Genomic DNA, 20126 nt, shown 5'->3' on the forward strand with positions numbered 1-20126 from the left:
TCCTGGCTTACTCAGAGCTCCCCTCGTGCTCCTATCACCTCCTCCTGTTCATCTGTCCAACTTCTACTCCCTCTGCTGAGCTCCAACTCTCCCTGACCTACCAGCTGAAATTTCAGGGGCAGAGAGTCTGACTGGGTCAGCCCATTCCCCATTTAGACGGAGATTTGTGGTCTTTGACTATGGTCTGGGTTTTTCAACCCTGCTGATTCAATCAACCATGCCCATGGCACAGAGTCAGGCAGCCAAGACGAAGAGCACTATTGTCTCATGCAGCAGAACCACATCGAGGCAGAAGCGCTTTAATGGCCTGTTGACCAGAGCCTGGGGTCCTGGATGATAGGTCCTGCCCCTTCAGAGAGACACTGAAGCCTTCTGAGAGGAGTAGAATTGATTGACCAGATCTATGGTTTCAGAAGATGATTTTGGCTCTCCCACAAATGAGACAGTTGGTGGCTGAAGAGGGTGACACATGCGAGACAAGTTGGACAGCCGTAGCCAAGGTCAGCAGGTGAGGCCTCAAACCAAGCCAGTGCCGTGAAAGTGATGGGCAGGGGAAGCAGGAGTGAGTGGGTCTTGAACCCGAAGCTGGCCATCAGGCACATGAGGCTGGGTCTAGACACCCGGAAGTCATAAAGGAACTAGTTACAACTGTAAGGCGGATAGCTGGCAAGAGAGAAGAAGCCAAGATGGATATTTGGGGGAAATCTCTTAGATATAAGGGCTTCCCTTGTGGCTCAGCTGGTATAGAATCCACCTGCAATGCTGGAGACCTGGGCTTGACCCCCTGGGTTGGGAAGAGGCTACCCACTGCAGTATTCTGGCCTGGAGAATTCCATGGACTGTATAGTCCATGGGGTCGCAAAGAGTTTGACACGACTGAGCGACTTTCAATTCAATTTAATTCTTGGATATAAAGAACACATCAAAGCAGAAAAACTTGACAAGTGATATAAATTGGAAATATTTATACAGACAGGTGGGGACTGAGAGAGCCACAGAGCTCGAGAAAAACAGGGAAGCATTTCCCCGGCTTCCTCTCGTATTCTCAAAAGAACAAGTCTAGAGGGTCCTGTGTTAGACCTCACTTCTCTCCAAAGCCCAGGCTTCCAGTCTGTTTTCTGGCAGAAGGTGACGCTACTTCCTGGGAATCCACAATAGTCTAAAAATACAGCAGCCAAGCTGCAGCACCACAATTAGTAGAGCTGCTGTCCCAGGAAACCCTCGTCACATTTTGCTCAGATCAGAGAGCGGATTAACTTTGATATCTGTCTGAACTCCGTGCGAGACACCACTGGTGGTCTGCTTCCTGCAAGCATTCAATCTTCACATGCAAGGCAAGAAGGAGGAAGTGCCGCACAGGAGCCCAAACAGACTTTTTTTTTTCTCTTGGTGACTGAGATGAAAATATGCACCCTAGGACTCCTGACATATTTGATTTGCATCCCGTCTCCCTTCATCCCTTGAGCTCTCTCTCCCTTTGTGTGACTACCTTCCCAGACCCGAACCTCCTTTGGCATTCACAAACATTAGCACAGCTATGAAGCTCCAAGTCCTTCATCTCTGCTGTGTGTTGGAGGTAATTCTGGGCATTTCTTTATCTATTAGGGCTCCTGGTGGCATGCAACTGAAACTGACTGACTAACTGAAATCCAAAGGGAGTTTACTGGAAGCATATGGCGTGACCTGTAGAATACAACAAACAATCGAGAATCAGGCTGCAAGATGGGACAACGAGGCAAGTGCACACCTAGGACCCCAGGCAAGTGGGAGATACGCCATAATCCTACCAGAACATTAGCAATGGAAGAAATCCACTGCAACAGTGCTGTCTGTCCTTGGGTCATCATCCTCATGATTCTTATTTCCAAGAGAAAAAGAACTGGGCCTGGTTGAAGCAACCCATACTCAGACAACATGAGCTCACTGACTTTACAAGTCAGTTTAGAGGGGTGGTAAGGGCTGGTCTCTGCAGCCAGACAGCATGGATTTGTATCCAGGTTCTGCCACTTACTAGCCTTGTGACCTTGAGCTAGTCCTTTTTCCATTGCTCCAGATTCGGCCCCTGCAATGGGGATACCTAGCTATGGGGGTTGGTGAGTACTGATGGTGTAAACCTGTCAGTGACTGGCACAGGGGAAGTATTCTACAGCTTTGGTGTCAGTACTGCTAGGAATGCATAGGGCCCCTGGATTTACAGTCCAACCAAGAATGCCAAGATGAAAGGTCAGCCTCAGAAAAGAACCAGGAGGTATCATTAGGAGAGGCTGAGTGTCCAAAAAGTAATTACTATCCACAGCCAACACCTCTGCCAGATTGTAGCCACCACGAGGACAACAGATTCTCCTCTCAATTCACTGTTGCATCCACCAGCACCTGGCTCAGTGAACCTCAGTCCGATATGCAAATACTGATCTGACTGCTTCCTTTTTGTGTTCCTGATCAACCAGCACAGGGCTTTGCCTGGAGTAGGCTCAAAATAAGTATTTGCTGATTGAATCTGTAGATCAATGGGATTCTCAGAAAGGGGAAGAACTTTGGGATCAGAGTTGTACCTGGTAGGAGTCAGTGGCAGGCAAGTGACAATACAATGACGCTAATATATCATTTATCTTGTCATTTGTACGTCAAACTGTATGTGACATTTGTATAGATTATAGGTTGGCTGTTCACCAGGCTGATACCTCCGGTTCAACAAAAGGTGGCGGTAGAACCACCAGTTACTTGCCACACTGCCTTGGGGAGGGGGGTGGCTCATCTGTCCCATGCTGGTCTTGTTCCTGCCTTGCAGGCACCACTGGTACCTCACAAGGACATCCTGGCACCCTTTGCACTGGCTTTAACACACTCTGTGGATAGGACTCAGTCAGCCATCTGCCAAGTCTGCTCACAAAGACAGTAGGATGTCATGGAAGAGCCTATCCGATTAGGAATCCTCAGAGTTCAGCCCTGGCCCTGGCTCAATCAATGGTGTGAGGTCTCTGGTTCTCAGTGTTCTGATCTAAATAATAGGGTAATCCTTGATTTGGAGCTTGTGGAGGTGTTGAGCAAATGAAATCACACCCATGGTGATTTCATCTGGAACTCCTTCTGTTTTAAAAGACAGAAGCCAACTCAAACTGGCTTCAGTGAAGAGGGGACTTTATTGGCTCATGTTACTGAGAAATCTGTTTGGGGGCACAATTGGCTTCATGTGCTCAAATGTAGTGTCAGCATCTGATTTCTCCCCAACTCTCAGCTCTTCTGCTGAGAGCTCTGCTGTTCTCATCCTCAGTCTCCAAACGGTGGTCCCCAGCAATTCCAGGGTCTCACACCTTCAAGTTCAAATCCAGCCTCCCAGCAGCTGGGATAGACTATGGTTGGCTCTGTGTCATCTGGCGTGGAGGATGCAGCCACAGTGGACAATCAGACCTGAGTCCAGTGCCGATCAACCCCTGTGATGAGTAAGAGAGCTTGGTCAGGCTTGGTTGTATGGTTAACATTCAGAGCTGGAAAAGAGTAAGGGTTGGAGTTAGGGGGAGAAGGTCGAGTTTACCTCACAGATTGAGAATGGGAGAAGAGTGGTCTGCCAAAAGATATTTGGGGTACTATTAACAGAAAGAGAAGTGGATGCTGGGAGGCTAAAATATGCACTATAACTGGGATTTTTTTGTTGTTGTTGTTCCTTGGGTCTTCTTTGCTGCCTGCAGACTTTCTCTAGTTGCAGCAGCAGGGGGCTACTCTTCACTGTGGTGCCCTGGCTTGTCATTGTGCTGGTTTCTCTTGTTGCAGAACACGAACTCTACAGCATTGGTTTCAGTAGCCGTGGTGCACAGGCATAGTTGCTCCGCAGCATGTGGGATCTCCCAGGACCAGGGATCAAACCTGTGTCCCCTGCACTGGCAGGCAGATTCTTAACCACTGGACCACCAAGGAAGTCCTATACCTGGGATTTTTATATCACGTGATATAAAGCATGCATTGCAGCCTCCCTCTTTGCCGTGAAGTCTTCTGTCTTCACCCCAAAAAGCTCCTGCAAGCACCCAAGGACCAGCTGTCTCACCCTACTTCCTGGCTCTGAACTCCTGTAGCCCACAGGATCTTATCACTCACCAGCAACAGGCAGAGTTGGGTCATCAGTTATCTTATTATGTATATGTCCTTTCTCTTCATCCACTTGGCAGGATCCTGGAGACCAAGGGTCACATCTTATTCATCTTTGTGCCTCCCAAAGCACTTTGCCTGATGCTTGGGTCATAGAAGACTGTCCATAAACTTGCTGACAGATCAAACACCTAATTTACATGCTTCTGGAAGTATGGAAGTAAATAGTAGCTTGCTGCTGCTGCTGCTAAGTCACTTCAGTTGTGTCCGACTCTGTGCGACCCCATAGACAGAAGCCCACCAGGCTCCCCTGTCCCTGGGACTGTCCAGGCAAGAACACTCGAGTGGGTTGCCATTTCCTTCTCCAATGCATGAAAGCGAAAAGTGAAAGTGAAGTCGCTCAGTCGTGTCCAACTGTTAGCGACCCCATGGACTGCAGCCTACAAGGCTCCTCCGACCATGGGATTTTCCAGGCAAGAGTACTGGAGTGGGGTGAATAGTAGCTTGATTCAACTACAAAACTACCAAAACAGGAAATCTGTGCCCTCTACACCATTTCTGAAGGATCACAGATAATTTCCTGAACTAACAATGATGCTGGGGTCAAGATTTGCTGGGATCTTCTTTGCTCCGTAGCCCCCAGTAGCTGGTATCATTCTTTTTTTAAAATAAAGTGATTGAGTGAAGGCCCAAGGAATCTTAGTGTCAGCTGCCAGTACCCCTGGTGGGTCCTGTGCCAGCAGAGCAGACATAGAAGCCTGGAGGATGACAATCATAGGAAGAGGAAGCAGATGTCTGTCCTCAGTGGCTCCCACCTCAGGCAACAAGGCAGAGCCCCAAGGTCCCTTCAGTGGGACTAGCTGCTGGCTCCCTGCCCTGTGCTGATCTCTATTCACTCTCTATCCTCATCCATAACCCTGACATCCAGCAAGGGGAAGGAGAAAGGAGGACATGGAAAATCAGTCGGAAAAGATCTGCTTGTAGCTTGGATGTTGAAATAACATTCCTCCCGGGTTAATCTTTGTCTGAAGCTCCTGTGGCTCCGATTTCAGAATCCCTTGCAGGCCTTCTTGGCCAGGCATTTTGCACTTTTGTCTCTAATCCCCTCAAATCGCCCTTTAGGCCAAGTGACTTGTCCAAATCCGCGCAGCCAAGCCAAGATTCCCTCACCTGTAAAAGATATGGAGAAGGAAACGGCAATCCACTCCAGTATTCTTGTCTGGAGAATTCCACGGACAGAGGAACTTGGCAGGTTACAGTCCATAGGGTCGCAGGGAGTCAGACACGACTTAAGTGACTTAGTAAAAGATTCGAGGATTAAATCAACGAGCTATAGAGATCCTCCACCTCCTGTTAGTGTGAGGCTTCCCCGGTGGCTCAGAGAAGGATATGGCAACCCACTCCAGTATTCTTGCCTGGAAAACCCCATGGACGGAGAAGCCCGGTAGGCTATGCAGTCCACGGGGTCGCAAAGGGTCGGACACGACTGAGCGACTTCACTTCACTTCACCTCCTAGTGTAGTGAGGAAAATCAAATCAGTTGCGGGGAAAGAACCAATAAGTTAGTAAAGGAGGGAGTGGTAGACAAGGTCAGAAGAGCGGTGGGTGGGGCAGCTGAGAGAAAAATTAGGCTTGGCGGGTAGCGACTGGGGGAGGGACTGGGAACGGAGAGCAATGAGCAATTAATCCTCCACTCTTAATAGCGGTTGGCTCTCGCTGGGCGCTAAGCGATGCCGGGACTACCGGGGAGGCGGTGCGCCGGGCCTGAGGCCCCGCCCAATATCTCCTAGCCCCACCCACCCCTAGGCCCCGCCTCTGATCCCACCCCTGCTCCCACCTCGCTCTGCCTCGGCCCAGCCCCAACTTCTAGCCCCGCCCCCAAGGCCCGGAAGCGAAAGCTGTTCCTCCTCTTCCGAGCGGGGTCACGGCCCAGCCGGCGGGAGCCCGGTTTGGAGAGTCCGGGGCCCTAGGAGAGTCCCGGTAGCCCCGGCTGGAGCCATGTCCCGGAACCTGCGCACTGCTCTCATTTTCGGCGGCTTCATCTCACTGATCGGCGCCGCCTTCTACCCCATCTACTTCCGGCCCTTAATGCGGCTGGAGGAGTACAGTGAGTGACCTCTGACCCCACGCGGCGTCCCGGCCCCGGTGACAGTGATCTCTGACCCCGCGCGGCCGACTGGCCCTAGTAACCCCCCGCTTTCCCTCATCATCCCCACGTGGGGCCATGGACAGAGGTTGGTTCACGAGTCAGCGAGACCCGGGTTCGACTTTGGCTGTGTGACCGGGGTCAAGTGACTCAACCTCTGAGACCTTCACCATCCTCAGTAGTAGTTATCTGTGTGTGTGTGTGTGTGCGTGAGTGCGTGCATGCTGGGTCGCTCAGTCGTGTCCAGCTCTTTGCTATCCCATGGACTGTAGCCCTTCAGGCCACCCTGACCATGGAATTTTCCAAGCAAGAATATTGGAATGGGTTGCCATTTCCTACTGGGATCTTCCCAATCCAGGGATTGAACTGCGTCTCTTTTGTCTGTATAATATCTGTAAAACTGCCTGGCATCTGATGAGACTCAAAGGTGGTAATAAAAGCAGTTGACATAGTAGGTCAACACTAAATCCTAGTTCATACTGGTATTGACTGGAGGCTTTATAATGTGTCTTCATTAAGCACGTTGCCAAGATCTCCTGGAGAAGGAAATGGCAACCAGCTTCATTATTTGTCTTGAGAATCCCAGGTACAGAAGGGTCTAGGGAGCCCCAGTCCATGGGGTCACAAAGAGTCGGACACGACTGAGCAACTAATACTGGATCACTTAATTTATACAACCTCATTTTGAGGCAGGTTAGTATTGTTTTATGGATGGGAAGTCTCAGAGAGGCTGTATTACGTGCCCAAGGACACACAGCTAGTAAGTGGCAAGAATAATATTCCAACTTCCGCCTTCGTTTCCGGGCCTTCTTCCACACCCCGAAGCTGGGAATGGTGATGTTGTGGGGAGGGATGGCCCCTCATTATCCTGAGCTTGAAGGTGTTTTTATTTCCACTTCATTTCCACTCCCAAAGATGTCATTGAGTGGACATATTTCGAACCTGAACTGTTAACCTGGATTTTTGAGTTTTTCCTCTCCTTTCTCCTCAAATCTTTTTTTTCACATTCTGCTGTCTTCCTTGGTTTTAAGCCGGCTGCTCACATGACAATGGCGAATATCCTGGGAGTAATTTTCTTCCTTAATCATTCAAGTCCTATCATTCTAAAAGCCAAACTCTCCTTCCTTGAGACCTATACCTCAGCAAGGATTAGCACTTTGATACATCTGAAACCATCTGTCAGAGAGAAAATATCAGGCATTAGAGGCTCATTTTGTTCTCCAGGAAACCTGAATCATCCTGAAGATGGAAGAGGGCCAGCCTTGCCCCTTGACAGTATTAGCGGAGGCTGAAAGCTTGGCGATCTAAAGCCGAAAGCTCCGTGTAAATGCTCTGCCCATTACAGATTCTACAGCATTTTGTTTCTGAGACAGAGCGTTTTAAGCACACACTCAGATTTCCTTGCAGCTTCTTTTTTATCACCTGGTATTGAAATGGTCTCTGCATTCTGCCTTCCAGCCTGTCTCTGTGCACCCATGTGCGGGGTAAATAAAAGTGGGGTTGAGTGAGGCCTTGCATAATCTGTGTTATCCCTCCTTACAGAATCCTTGCTTCACTTTTTTATGATAGCCTCTAGAGTTGAACTTGAGTCAAGAGGGTCTGCTTTGGATCCCCCTAGCAAAGTTTCAGTCTAGGAAGACTAGAGCAGTGGTTTTTCAACTAGCGGTGATTCTTGACTCCCAGGGACATTTGGTTCTCTATGGAGACATTTTTGCTTGTCACAAAATGGGTGCCATGGGGTAGGGTGGGGTGGGTGAGTGTGCCACTGGCATCTAGCACATAGAGGCCAGACTCCTAAAGTTTGTGCAACACGTAGGACAGCCGCCCATAAGAAAGAATTACCCAGCCCGACATGTGAATGGTGCCGAGATTGAGAAACCCGCCTCTGGTTCAGGGTGTGGGTTTGTGCTGTGTCTCCCAACAACAGTCTTACAGGTCCATAGACTATGGTTAACTGAGTCACTTTAAGACAGACGAATTAGGCCTTTTAAGTGAGCGCTGAGTGTGTGGCTACAATATCAGCATTTTTAAATGTGTAAGGCGGTCAACACCTGCCCACATTTCTGGTTCAATTTTAATTACTTTGGACACTTTTATCTGAGTTATAACTGAGTCCTTAAACAGGTAAATAATACTGTATAGCTGATATGTATTGAAAATGGATTATATGTCTGACACTCTTCCAAGCACCTTTTCTATATTAACCCATTTGGTGCAAATAGCAACCTTTTATGGTAGTTGCTATGTGATCATCATCCCCATTTTATACATGGACAGACTGGGGTATAAAACAGTTAACTTGTACAGAAACCCACAACCAATGAGTCCCAGATTTGAACCAGTGCCATTCACTATTACACCAGGGCACCATACTGCCTCTCTAAGAGGATAGAGGGAGAAAGTCAGATGAGGGTCTAAGTCCCTTCCTAGAAGAGGATCTTAAGATGAGCTACTTAACCTCTCTGAGCCTGGCCTGTTTCCTCATCTGTAACAGTGAAATTGCAGGACTGAATTTACATGTTTTGGAGTGAATTAAATGAGATAAAAGGTGTAGAAATACTGATTTTTTATTTTTGTTTTGGTTGCTCGGTTGTGTCCAACTCTTTGCAACCCATAGACTGTAGCCCGCCAGGCTCCTCTGTCCATGGAATTTTCCAGGCAAGAATACTGGAGTGGGTTTCCGTTTTCTTCTCCAGGGGATCTTCCTGACCCAGGGATCAAAACTGTGTCTCCTGCATTCACAGATGGATTCTTTGCTGCTGAGCCACCAGGGAAGTTCATATTTTTACATTAGGAATCCCATAAAAACATTTCAAAAATAAGGAGCTCCAGGGGCAGGGAAGTGAGACAAGGAGATTTAAGCAGATGCTCAGACCCAGGTGAGGCATTCGTGACCAGGTCATGGAGATGCACTGTGAGGACGGAGCTTCGATTCATTTCGGCACGTTCAGTTAGCATTTACTTGGCCTTCTTTCCATTTTTTAAAAACCTGTGTTTTAACAGCAGTGTGCCTGGCGCTGTTAGGTGCTGGATATATGTGGCTGGACGAGTCAGAGCTCTCCTCTCATGTCACCGCCCCACCCCTGTCCAGCCCCTCTCCCGCCACCCACGGCCTGTGCTCTGAGTTGTCTCCCTGCCCCACCAGCACCACAACCACCCCGCTCTCTACCCGGCAGCCACCCTGGTCTTTCTGGTTACACTATCGTTGCTTATCTACCTTCTTTGCATTTGTGGTCGAAGAATGCAGACCATGTGATTTTGATTCTTTGATGCTGGTCAGGATTTGCTTTGTGACTTGGTACAGGTCAGTTTTTGTGAATGTTCCCTGTATGCTTGGAATGAGGTATGTTCTCTTCTTTGGGGGTACAGAATTCTGTGTATGATGGTTCCAAATCATTCTTAATTCTATTACTTATATGTCTTGAGGCCATATTAGTTGTTGCTCACAATCTAGAATGTTCTGAAGAATTTTTTTTTTTCAATTATCATTACGTAAGAGTCTTCTTTATCCCCTAACATTCCTCCCCAATTCTGTTTTATCTAATATCATCATAGTTACCAGCTTTCTTTGGGTTAGTGTTTTCCTGGTATATATATTCTCTTATATTTAGCATTTATTTAAGTCTTTTAAGCATTTACTTAAGTCTTATAAGCAACCCAAACTGGGATTTTTTAAAAAAAATCCAGTCTGATAATCTTTAAAATGTTGGATTGTTTTCCCTATCTTATGTTTTCTATTTAATCTTGTCTCTACTTTTTTTTTTCCTGTCCTTTTCTGCTTCAAGGCTTCTTTATTTAATTTTCTTGCCCTCTGCTAGTTTGAAAGTTTTACATTCTGTTTTCTTTTTCTAAATTGCTTTGACAATTTAGAGCTAGTCAATATCTTTCAGTTTAGTTCAGTTCAGTCGCTCAGTCGTATCCGACTCTTTGCAACCCCATGAATCACAGCACGCCAGGCCTCCGTGTCCATCACCAACTCCCGGAGTTCACTCAGACTCACGTACATTGAGTCAGTGATGCCAATCCAGCCATCTCATCCTCTGTTGTCCCCTTCTCCTCCTGCCCCCAATCCCTCCCAGCATCAGAGTCTTTTCCAATGAGTCAACTCTTCGCATGAGGTGGCCAAAGTACTGGAGTTTCAGCTTTAGCATCATTCCTTCCAAAAGAAATCCCAGGGTTGATCTCCTTCAGGATGGACTGGTTGGATCTCTTGTAGTCCAAGGGATCTCTTTACCTCCTATGAAATAAACAAAGACCTTAGAAGGCCTTAGCTCTTGTTCCACACTCCCCACCCCTCCTGCCTTGTGTTTCTTGCTCCCCAGACCACTTAGGACCATCAGCGTTTTACACAATCACTGATTGTTTCTCTAGACCCACATTCTTTATTCACTGATCTGTCTGTCTCACACCTTTCTAGTTTCAGTTTTCTTCATTCTGAAATACATCTTTGTGTCTCTTTGGTGAGAATTTGTAACTGGGAAAATACATGCGTGTGTGTCAGAAAATGTACAGAACTCCAGGTTTTCCACTGTGCCTGTTGAAAAACCTATTGTTGTGCCATTTGCTCTTAGAATTTGATCATCTCACTTGCTTATTTTAAAACACTTGAATAACCCTCTGCTGTCCTCAGAGTCCAGCTGGTGGAAAGTCATTGAAATGTTTTAATCAGGAGAGCAAGGTGATCAGATTCAGCCTTTCCAGGCATCTCTGACTGTATCTGGCGGAGGGGCCGGAAGGGCCAAGGTTGAAGGTAAGAAGGCCAAGACCCAGGCAGGCTGTGCTTCCTGTGACTTTAGGAGAGATGACGGTAGCCTGAACCAGAATGCTGGTGGTTATGGGAATGGGCAGAAGGACTGAGTTCAGGAGCCAGGTTTAAGAAATAAACCCTCTATAGGGATTTGTGACTGATTAGCTCAAGGGCAAGCAAGGGAGAGGAAGGAGACTGGCCCTCAGCTTTGTGGCTCCAGCAGTTGAAGAGATGTGGTGCTAGGCATTAAGGAATACATGAAGTCTGTTTGGGGGGCGAAGGGACAGGCCGGTTCAGTTTGAGATGTATTGAGTGTTAGGTACCTGGATGTGCTCCTGGAGGTTTCCCCTAGGTGCTGGGATGTGCCAGTCTGGAGCCGAGCCACAGGGTCTGAGCTGGAGCTAGAGACAGCACATCTTCAGCATCAGATGGGAAGCAGAGTCACTGCAGCAGGTGCGGCTCCAGGCAGCATTCCGGGATTGAAAGCGACCCGCTGGCCCAGGACGGAACGCAGCTGAACACTGGCACTCGAAGGTCTGCAGGGCAAGTGGCAGGGGAGGAGGGGCCTTCTAAGGAGACTGACAAGGATTGGCCAGAGTAAGGGCCTTAAAACCGGAAGAGGCTGCAGTCATAAGCCCCAGGAAGATAGCTCTTCATGGCAGAGGGTGTGATCAGCAGGGCTTGGCTGCTTAGAGACAGTAAGGAAGATAAAAACTGAAAATATCCATTGGATTTAGCAAAAAAGAAGGTGAAGCTCAGTGGCTATTTTGTTAAGAGTGCTTTCAGTGGTTTGACAGTGGGGAGAAGGCAGATTGCAGCGGATGAAGAGTAAATAATATATTAGGTTGACTGTATAAAGACGTTGGGCTGTCTGAAGAGGAGAATGAGGAATTGTATTTGCAGCTGGTCGAGGGGGCTAGGGAAGCAGAGGTTCTGTTTTGTCTGGGAGCATTGGGGAGCCAAGAGGGCCTCTGGATAAAGAAGGCTGCTGGAGGAGGTGGGGGAATCTCGACGTCAGATGGAGGAGGAGCCTTGGACCCAAGGCAGGACCCTTCTCCCACCAGTTGAGGAGGAAGGGTGGGCATGGATACAGCTTGACGGCGGTGTGGCTTTGGGAGGTTGTAGGTCCTTCCTGGTCACCTTGGCTTCTGTTCTCTTTGTGACGCAGGAGGTCGGGTGACTACACGTGAGAGGCAAGACCCCAGGCAGACTGCCCCTGCTCCGGACGCGTTCTTCCTCGGGCTTGGTGGTCCACCTCCACCAGCACTCCTGGCTTTGCTCTTTTGTTCCTACCTTTCATCCACTCCTTCTTAGCCTCTCTTGTTGGGTCTTTTCCTTCATACCTCTGTGGTCCCCAGAATTCTGGGCAGACCAAGGAGAAGCCCACAGTCCTTGGAAGGCCTGGGCAGACACCCAGTCCTTGACAAGGGGAGCGAGAGGCTGGCAAGGAGCCCAGGCCATGTAGGGCCCAAGAGCCGAGTCACTGTGGGACCTTTCAGCTGGGCCAGCTTGACTGATGCTGGCTGGCCTGGATAGGGGGTAGGTAGGTTCCTGGGCCCCTTGTGAAATAAGCCTCAAGGCAGTAGAAAAGAGGCAGAAGGCCCCTTATGTAAAATAAAGCCAAGATCTTCTGTGATTTAAAAGCAGACAGGCCACTATTGCAAGACTGCCATCTTGAATTTCATCTTGACATTCAGTGTGATCTTCAGCTCTTTAACTAACTCAGCCAGACTTTACCAAGTGTTAGGTAGCATACAAAGTCAGTTCGACTTGTGATAGCTGATACTGAAATGAGCCCCGGGAGATGGCAATTGTCAGTCCGAAACCAGAGTCTTCAGTTAGTTCTGCAGTCCTTCTGCAGGGGAGTCCGGATGTTAATTTTTAGCTTTCAGCCTGTCGGCCCAACTGTGGGAAGAGCCCATGTTTAGGGAAGCATGCAAGTGATACAGCTTGAAGCCTGATTGCGTTTTGTCTTAGAACCAGTCAGGGATCCTGAATGTAGCCTTTTAAAAATAACAGCATTTCAAGGCAACCTATGAAATGAGACAAAATAAGATCATTTCCTGTGATCCTGTACGTTTTTAACTAACTTTAATTAGGTGTGGAGAAGCATAAAACCATAGGGTTTTGCCAGGAAACTTGTGCTCATTCAGCCCCCACGTTTAGGGGCCTTGTTCAGGGTCACTTAGCACATTCATTCGGAGAAGGCAATGGCACCCAACTCTGGTACTCTTGCCTGGAAAATCCCATGGATGGAGGAGCCTGGTGGGCTGCAGTCCATGGGGTCGCTCAGAGTCGGACACGACTGAAGCGACTTAGCAGCAGCAGCAGCACATTCATTGCTGGGTAAATACTCGACCCAAACTCCCCAGCCTTGTCTGCTGCTTAATGTAGCCCAGTTTCACCTGCATTTAGGACAGAGGAGTGTCTGCCAGCAAAGCCAAGGTGGAAGAACCATGACCCCTCAATTCTTCCTCTCCTTGTGCCCCCACCCACAGTGTGTGATAGTTGGAGCAGGCCTGTGAGAAGTCACTTGATGAGGAATACCTCTTACCTTAAGAGGGCGTTTTCCCTATTCCATGGCAAGTGCTCAGAATATGCTTTTTATTCCTTTCACCTTGAGGAAAATGAATTGCACAGACTAAACAGGCCTTACAAAGCTGCCTGGATTTCATCACACACCCTGGTGAGAAACAGAGGTGTTCCCAGCATTGGGAGGAGCCCGTGCTTCTGGTGGCCCCTTGGTGCCCTCAGCCACTGGCTCACACTCCCTCCCATGGCACACACATCCAGCCTGGGTCACCCCGCAGACTGCAGCAGAGTGGGAGCACTAGAAAAGTACTTTTTCATTTTGTATTTGCTATTTTTAAAAGAGACTTTGAATTAATCATCATGAAATAGTGTTGTTAGACTTCCTTATACTTGTTTTGCAGTTGTGTATTTTTGTTGTTAAAAAAATGCAGCTGACAGAGAAAACCTAAGAATAGTGGGATGAATCCCTTTATGTCCTTCACCTAGATTTACCAGTTGTTAACATTTTGCCACATTTGCTTTCTCTTCCGAAGTGTATGTGACATGTCTGTACACACATACATACATAGAATACGTGTATGTTCACAGATTATACACATATTACTATTACTGTTATTTTGCTGAACCATTTGAGAGTTAGGTAGCAGGCCTTGTGAGCTTTGATACCTAAGACATCAGCATGTATTTCCTGAGCACAGGGACATTCTCTTACGTAATCACAGTTATCTAATCCAGGAAATTTAATGTTGACACAATGCTTTTATGTACTATACAGTCCCTATTCAGATGCTGACATCTGGCCAGTTACCTCGGGTGGTGAGTTGCTTGTATTTTAACTAGTTCATTGGCAGGAGGAGATGGAGAGGGTATTCTTGAGGTGGTGGTCTCACTGCAGAGGGTCCCGAGGTGAGATTCTGCACGTGCTTTTAGGCTTTTGTCTGCTAGTGCTCCCCAAGAGCACCGTCCCTGACAAGACCACTGAGGAGCTGGTGCGTGGTGTGCTGCGTCCATCTGCTGTGAATGTTAAATAAAGTAATAAGTCACACAGATTTCACAGTATGGACATTTAATATAAGGATGGGTTTAAGACTGTAAAAAGTCTTAAACTTTAAAACTTAAAAAAGTCTTAAAAGGTGGGTTTAAGACTCTTTTGCTACCGTACAAAAATGAGCCCATCTGCGTGTATTACTAAGTTCTGAATAATATAACTAAGAATCCTCGATTAAAACTGCAAATCAGCTCACTGCCTTAGCACCAGGGGGCAGAGTTGGGCTTGCTGAGACACTGGAGAGGGGACTTACCTAACTGACTTGCAAAGCTCGTAGCCCAGTGCTGCGTATTTGCATTTTAATCATTTCACTCCTGATAGAAATATGCTTACTACCAAAAAGTCAGTAATTAGCTTATCCTGATTTGCCCACACAGTTAAACCCCTGACTTCTGTATTGCCCTTTACCTGAAGCCCAGAGACGTCTGCTATTTCTCTAATGACAGCAAAATAGACACCTACTGTCAGCTTCATCAGGACGTATTTGCTGAGTCCCGAGGGGCCAGTTTGTTTGCCTTTAAGCATATCCCACATTCACAAATAAAGTGTCTTTGTGTCATATTGTGAATTTATAAGATTGTTTTGGTCTTCAAGGACTATGGAACATTAATGGATAAAAGAACCAGGGAGTGTAGATAGGATGCTAATACCAGTTATCACTCAGTAAGAACTAGTTCTACAAATCAGTTTAAATTGCCCGTCCAAGCCAAAAAAAGAGGTGGTTGCATAAGGACAAGGATTATAAAGAGATTATGGTCTATTTAAAATAAATCCTCAGCCTCTTTCCAACCTCATTAGCAATTAGCAAGGAAGTGTAAAGACAGGGATTTCTTTCTCTTCTGTTGGTTCTCTATTGCAGTGTAAGAGGTGAGAACACAATTAGGCATTCTGTTGTCACCGGAAGTCAGCTTCCTTTGATGCTTGGCAGACTGCCAGTTTCTTTGGCTTTGTACAACCTGCCTCTTGTAGAATGTGTTCCGGTACACCAGGCTATCTGATTCTCTTAAATCTGGACATCTAGAATGCTTTCGGGCAATCAAGTGTTTTTTTTTAAAAAAACTCATCTCTTCCTTTTTCCGTAATACTGGAGAGTGGACCTTTTAGGTATGAAAAATGATACCTATTTTTGTTCCTGGCACTATTGATGACAGTGTAGTCTTGTACTAGTTGGCATTTTCTAAGAGCATGTTTGAGACACATCGATACTTGGAGACTTCCATGGTGACAGCATGGTGGGGCTCAATCCTACAGGGATTCAACTTCTTAGGAAATAAGACGGTCTTTTGTGTTGAGTTATTTTAGAAAGTCTGACACCTTCAGGCTCCATTATCATCCTCTCTAGATGGAAGGCATCCTTTGGCATCTCTTGGTCCATAGGGACATGGTTGTCATTTACCTGCTACTTCAGAGAGGCCCAGTGAAACTGTCACCATTGTCTATAAGGGGCTTCTTTGTGCTGTATCTTCTCTGTCTCACTTAGAATTGGATGTCAAGATTCAGATGATCCCTACTGCCCAGTGTTTTAGTTGCCAAAGCAAAACTTAGCATTGATAAAACCTCAGATAGGTCCCTTAGGATTGACTTTCCGTCGTATCACCAGAGAAGCAAGTTCGATCAATATTCGATTTGGCAACACCCTGTTTCTTTTAACTTTGTGAGAATCCAGAGGCCAGAATAAAGAAAATGGCCTAATATTAAAGAAGAGTTAAATATGGATTTAAAAGAAACACTCTTAGCCTGATTAAAACAGAGGTTTGATTACAGCACTTAATTACTATAATATACTAGTAAACATCCTTTGGCTCCAAGTCTTTCTGCTGAAAAGCCACGATTTGTTTGTCAAGATACTTAAAATAATAAGTCTTTGTTTTTACAGCCCTTGGGTTTATTTGAAACCACTTAGAAAGATGTGTCAGAGTGCTTGAAGCCCACAGACATAAAATGCCCAATTTCTCTTGGCCCTCGCCTGTTGGACATCTCCAAAGAGATCAGCTAAGCCGCTGTCACTAGAACGCGCTTACTAATTGGTGCAGCACCTGCAGTCAATTAGGGAAGCTTCAATTATCCAAACCAAAGCCACCCACCCAAAGATTAATTTTCTGCTCTATTTCCTATCAAAAACATAGCATATTTAGCTCTAGGCCTTCAGTGGAGTACATTTTAGGCACAAACTGCATCGTTTTCTTGTTAATTGTACTGTTCCATCAATTCAACAGCCCTGCCCTCATCGCATCACACCCACTAGTTCTTTCAAAATTGTTCTTTTTCTGTTGTTTTTGTTGCCTTTCCAAACTGCTGATATCACCGAGAAAAGATGTTCATTGGGAGTTTTTCTTCTGAAGTATGGCTTGCTTGCTTTCCCTGAAAATATCCAGTCTTTTTGCTTGATAGGGTCCAACTTCCATTACCTAAAGGCTCTGGGCAGTGGCAGCTCTGAATTTAATAGCACTCAGATATATTGTTCTCTTATTGTCCCATGTAGATACAAAGAGTCCCACCATTCTGCCCCCCACCCCCTCTCTAAAGAGTAATTTTTCTGTTGTGTTTCTCAGAGAAGGAACAAGCCATAAATCGAGCTGGTATTATTCAAGAAGACGTGCAGCCACCAGGTAAACTTAAAAATCAAGACAAAAATCTCATGTGAAATACTGCATTATTGAGGGGAGGTATGTGCTTTGCAGAGAAATCTTTTTCACTTTGAGGCTAGATTGTGATTGTGTTATTATTTTTCAGCAGTTGCCATTTTAGAGGTTGCCACCCTGAGACTTCCTCTTAATATTTCACTCCGGAATAGTTTTTGCAAGTTTGCATGTTTCTGTTGAGTTTGATAAGTGGGCATAAACATGTAACAAGTGTGCAATTAACTATGAAGCATAAATAGCTGTTTTGCAGACTTATTTACCAAGCACCTATTTAAACACTACCCTCATGGGAAAATACTGTTTACTTGTGAGCTATTTTAATTGACGCAGGATTCTGCTTTGTACAGAAGCTCAGAATTTCCCTTTATGGCTGAATGGTTAGTTACTTTGAGACAATCCAAGTTGGCTGAGAATGAGAGGTTTCTAGCTTATTAGCCAAAACTCTTGTGGCCACGGTCTTTTTTTAATTTATTTTTTAACTAGGCCAGATACATATCTCCCTACTGTGGGGCCGTTTCTGAGCCATTTAAAAATCTCTCTCGGCTGCCACAGCTGCCCAGCCGTTCCATTCTGGGGTTCCGGCAGCTTGCCCGGACTACCTCAAACTCCGAGAAACTGCACGGCTCCATTCTGATGTCATCCTCTTTGTTTGGGGTTGAGGGAAGTGATAGGAAATTTAAAAACGATCCTGTTTTTAACTCATGTTTCTTTCTATAGGGTTGAAAGTGTGGTCGGATCCGTTTGGCCGGAAATGAGAAGACTAACACCACCTCTAATTATGAAAGTAGACAGAGACTTCATGCTTTCAGTCCTACAGCAAGTGCAGTAAGCCACCTGGCTAGAGAACACCGGCTGGAGCAGAAAACTCCAGCAGGCCGTAAAGAGTCCTGTGCCTGAGGATCACGTCCCTTCTTAAAAGAGCCCTGGAACAAATCATACTATTAGGAGGGTTTTCATGACTTGGTTTCCTTTCTAAAAATGAAGCTGTCTCACTCAGCTGGGCTTGAAGGCTATCTACATATTATTCAGTCTCTACCTCTTAGCCAGCCAAGCTGTGATATGAATACAGGCAACCAGTAGACTGGGGAAGATTCTAGACTGTTTTGCCATCCTCCAAATAGGAAATTTCAGGGGAAAACTACCATATTGAGCAGCCTCATAGGGCTCTTTGAAAATGTTAAAGTTGATAGAACTCTTTGAGGACAAGGTACATTGTACTCTTTAAGAATAAATAGTTCAGCTCAACTATCTCATTAGCAAGGTTGCTGCATATTGAGAAATAAATTTGAAGCAAACTAAATGGGTCTGCATGCCTATTAAAAATCATTGTTGAATTGACTGAAGTGAAAATGTGTATATTAAAATGGTTTCTCTTACTTCATAATGGTATAAGTGTTTTTGTACCTTTTTTATAGGCTCATTAATTATACTGAGAAGTACTGTTTGACTGAATTATATTTGACCAGACATTTGACTATGTGGTGTTTGTCAAGTAAAAATCTTAGCGGTAAATAGCAAATATGTTGAGACAAATGTTTATTGAATACAGTTCTCTACCAGATAGCTCACCACGTGCTGCAGAGATGAGCATGAGAATACTTGTTTCCTTCTCTGGTCTCTGACCTGTTATCTAGATTCTGTGCTTTCAAAAAAGAAACATCTTTTTCATTTTTGGATTCCCCCAGAGTGCCTTGCACATTGCTGTGTGCTCTCTTTTAGATGAGCTGCCTGATGACATAATTTTATTATTGTGAACTGGGAGTAGGCCTAATAGAATACTGGCATAATTATGTTAATTACTGTCAGAAAGAAATAAGATTGATAGTTCCAAAGTCATCGTTTCTGGTCAGCATTCCTTAACATTTAATTGACTCATAGTTAACAACCCAATAAAAGAAGTTGACTCATTTGGGATACATTTAACCACTCTTCCTTGGAGGGGGCACCAGGAGGTGTGACTTAAGAATCAAGCATCCTGTGGGTGCTTAATTGAGATTTCTCTGTGACTGAGGCCAGTGCCCGTACCATCTGCTTTGGAAGATACCCAGCTAAAATGACTGCGTCTGAGCATCATAGATGACAGGGGCCTCAATGGCCTGTTTGTCAGCTGGAACAGACTCAGTTTAGTCTGAGTGGGCTCTTTGTCCTGGCCTTGACCCTGCCCTTGGTCTACCTTTTTGCAGAGATTAAAGAGGTTTTCTGTCCTGCTCATCTGCCTTGATGTTTATAAAAAGGATCACTCTTAATGTTATCAGAGGTGTAGTGTCAGACTGTGCTGCCCACACTTGACAGAAGCCCAGGTTGTAGGGGATGGTACTTAATGAGGGTTGAATAAGGCCTGGTAGTTCATCCATCGGAGAAGGCAATGGCACCCCACTCCAGTACTCTTGCCTGGAGAATCCCATGGATGGAGGAGCCTGGTGGGCTGTAGTCCATGGGGTCGCGAAGAGTCGGACACAACTGTGCGACTTCCCTTTCACTTTTCACTTTCATGCACTGGAGAAGGAAATGGCAACTCACTCCAGTGTTCTTGCCTGGAGAATCCCAGGGACGGGGGAGCCTGGTGGGCTGCCATCTATGGGGTCGCACAGAGTCAGACACGACTGAGGCGACTTAGCAGCAGCAACAGCAGTTCATCCATGCCACTCCCAGGTGTGGCTTCAGGGTAACAAGGAAAGCACTCGAAAGGGGATCTTAGTCACAGTCATATACAGTTAGGAAACAGAGTCATTAAGTTCATTTGCTTCTCATTTCACAATTTCCAAGAGAGACATAACATTTCCCAAATGTATTTGATCACAGAACATTTTTTACCAGTTATCTTCTGGGCCTTGTGACTTTTGGGGACATTCGCCAAATAGTCTCATGACCCTTTATCACTTGAAAATTTTTGAGAACTCCCAAGTGTTTTTTCTTAAGTGGATTGTATCT

General features: G+C 46.1%; 1 protein-coding gene and 1 long non-coding RNA gene across 3 annotated transcripts; one reads left to right on the top strand and one right to left on the bottom strand.

Moving 5' to 3' along the window:
- Positions 1–882: 882 nt before the first annotated feature.
- LOC105608876 (uncharacterized) lies at positions 883–5613 on the bottom strand. Its single transcript, XR_001041081.4, has 2 exons — positions 4090–5613; positions 883–3431 (listed from the first exon to the last, which is right to left on the bottom strand). It is a non-coding gene; the product is annotated as an uncharacterized LOC105608876 (long non-coding RNA).
- A 357-nt stretch (positions 5614–5970) lies between these two features.
- SMIM20 (small integral membrane protein 20) lies at positions 5971–18579 on the top strand. 2 transcript variants are annotated; one of them, XM_004009751.5, is made up of 3 exons: positions 5971–6187; positions 17106–17162; positions 17913–18579. In XM_004009751.5, the coding sequence occupies exons 1-3, from the start codon at positions 6079–6081 to the stop codon at positions 17948–17950; spliced, it is 204 nt and encodes a 67-aa protein (XP_004009800.1). In that variant the 5' UTR covers positions 5971–6078; the 3' UTR covers positions 17951–18579. The 2 variants fall into 2 exon arrangements, with proteins under 2 accessions (XP_004009800.1, XP_012035154.1); XM_012179764.4 differs by having other exon boundaries at positions 17106–17219; positions 17913–18032.
- Positions 18580–20126: the final 1547 nt, after the last annotated feature.

Source organism: Ovis aries, chromosome 6, assembly GCF_016772045.2.
Source record: "Ovis aries strain OAR_USU_Benz2616 breed Rambouillet chromosome 6, ARS-UI_Ramb_v3.0, whole genome shotgun sequence".
Taxonomy (NCBI): Eukaryota; Metazoa; Chordata; class Mammalia; order Artiodactyla; family Bovidae; genus Ovis; species Ovis aries.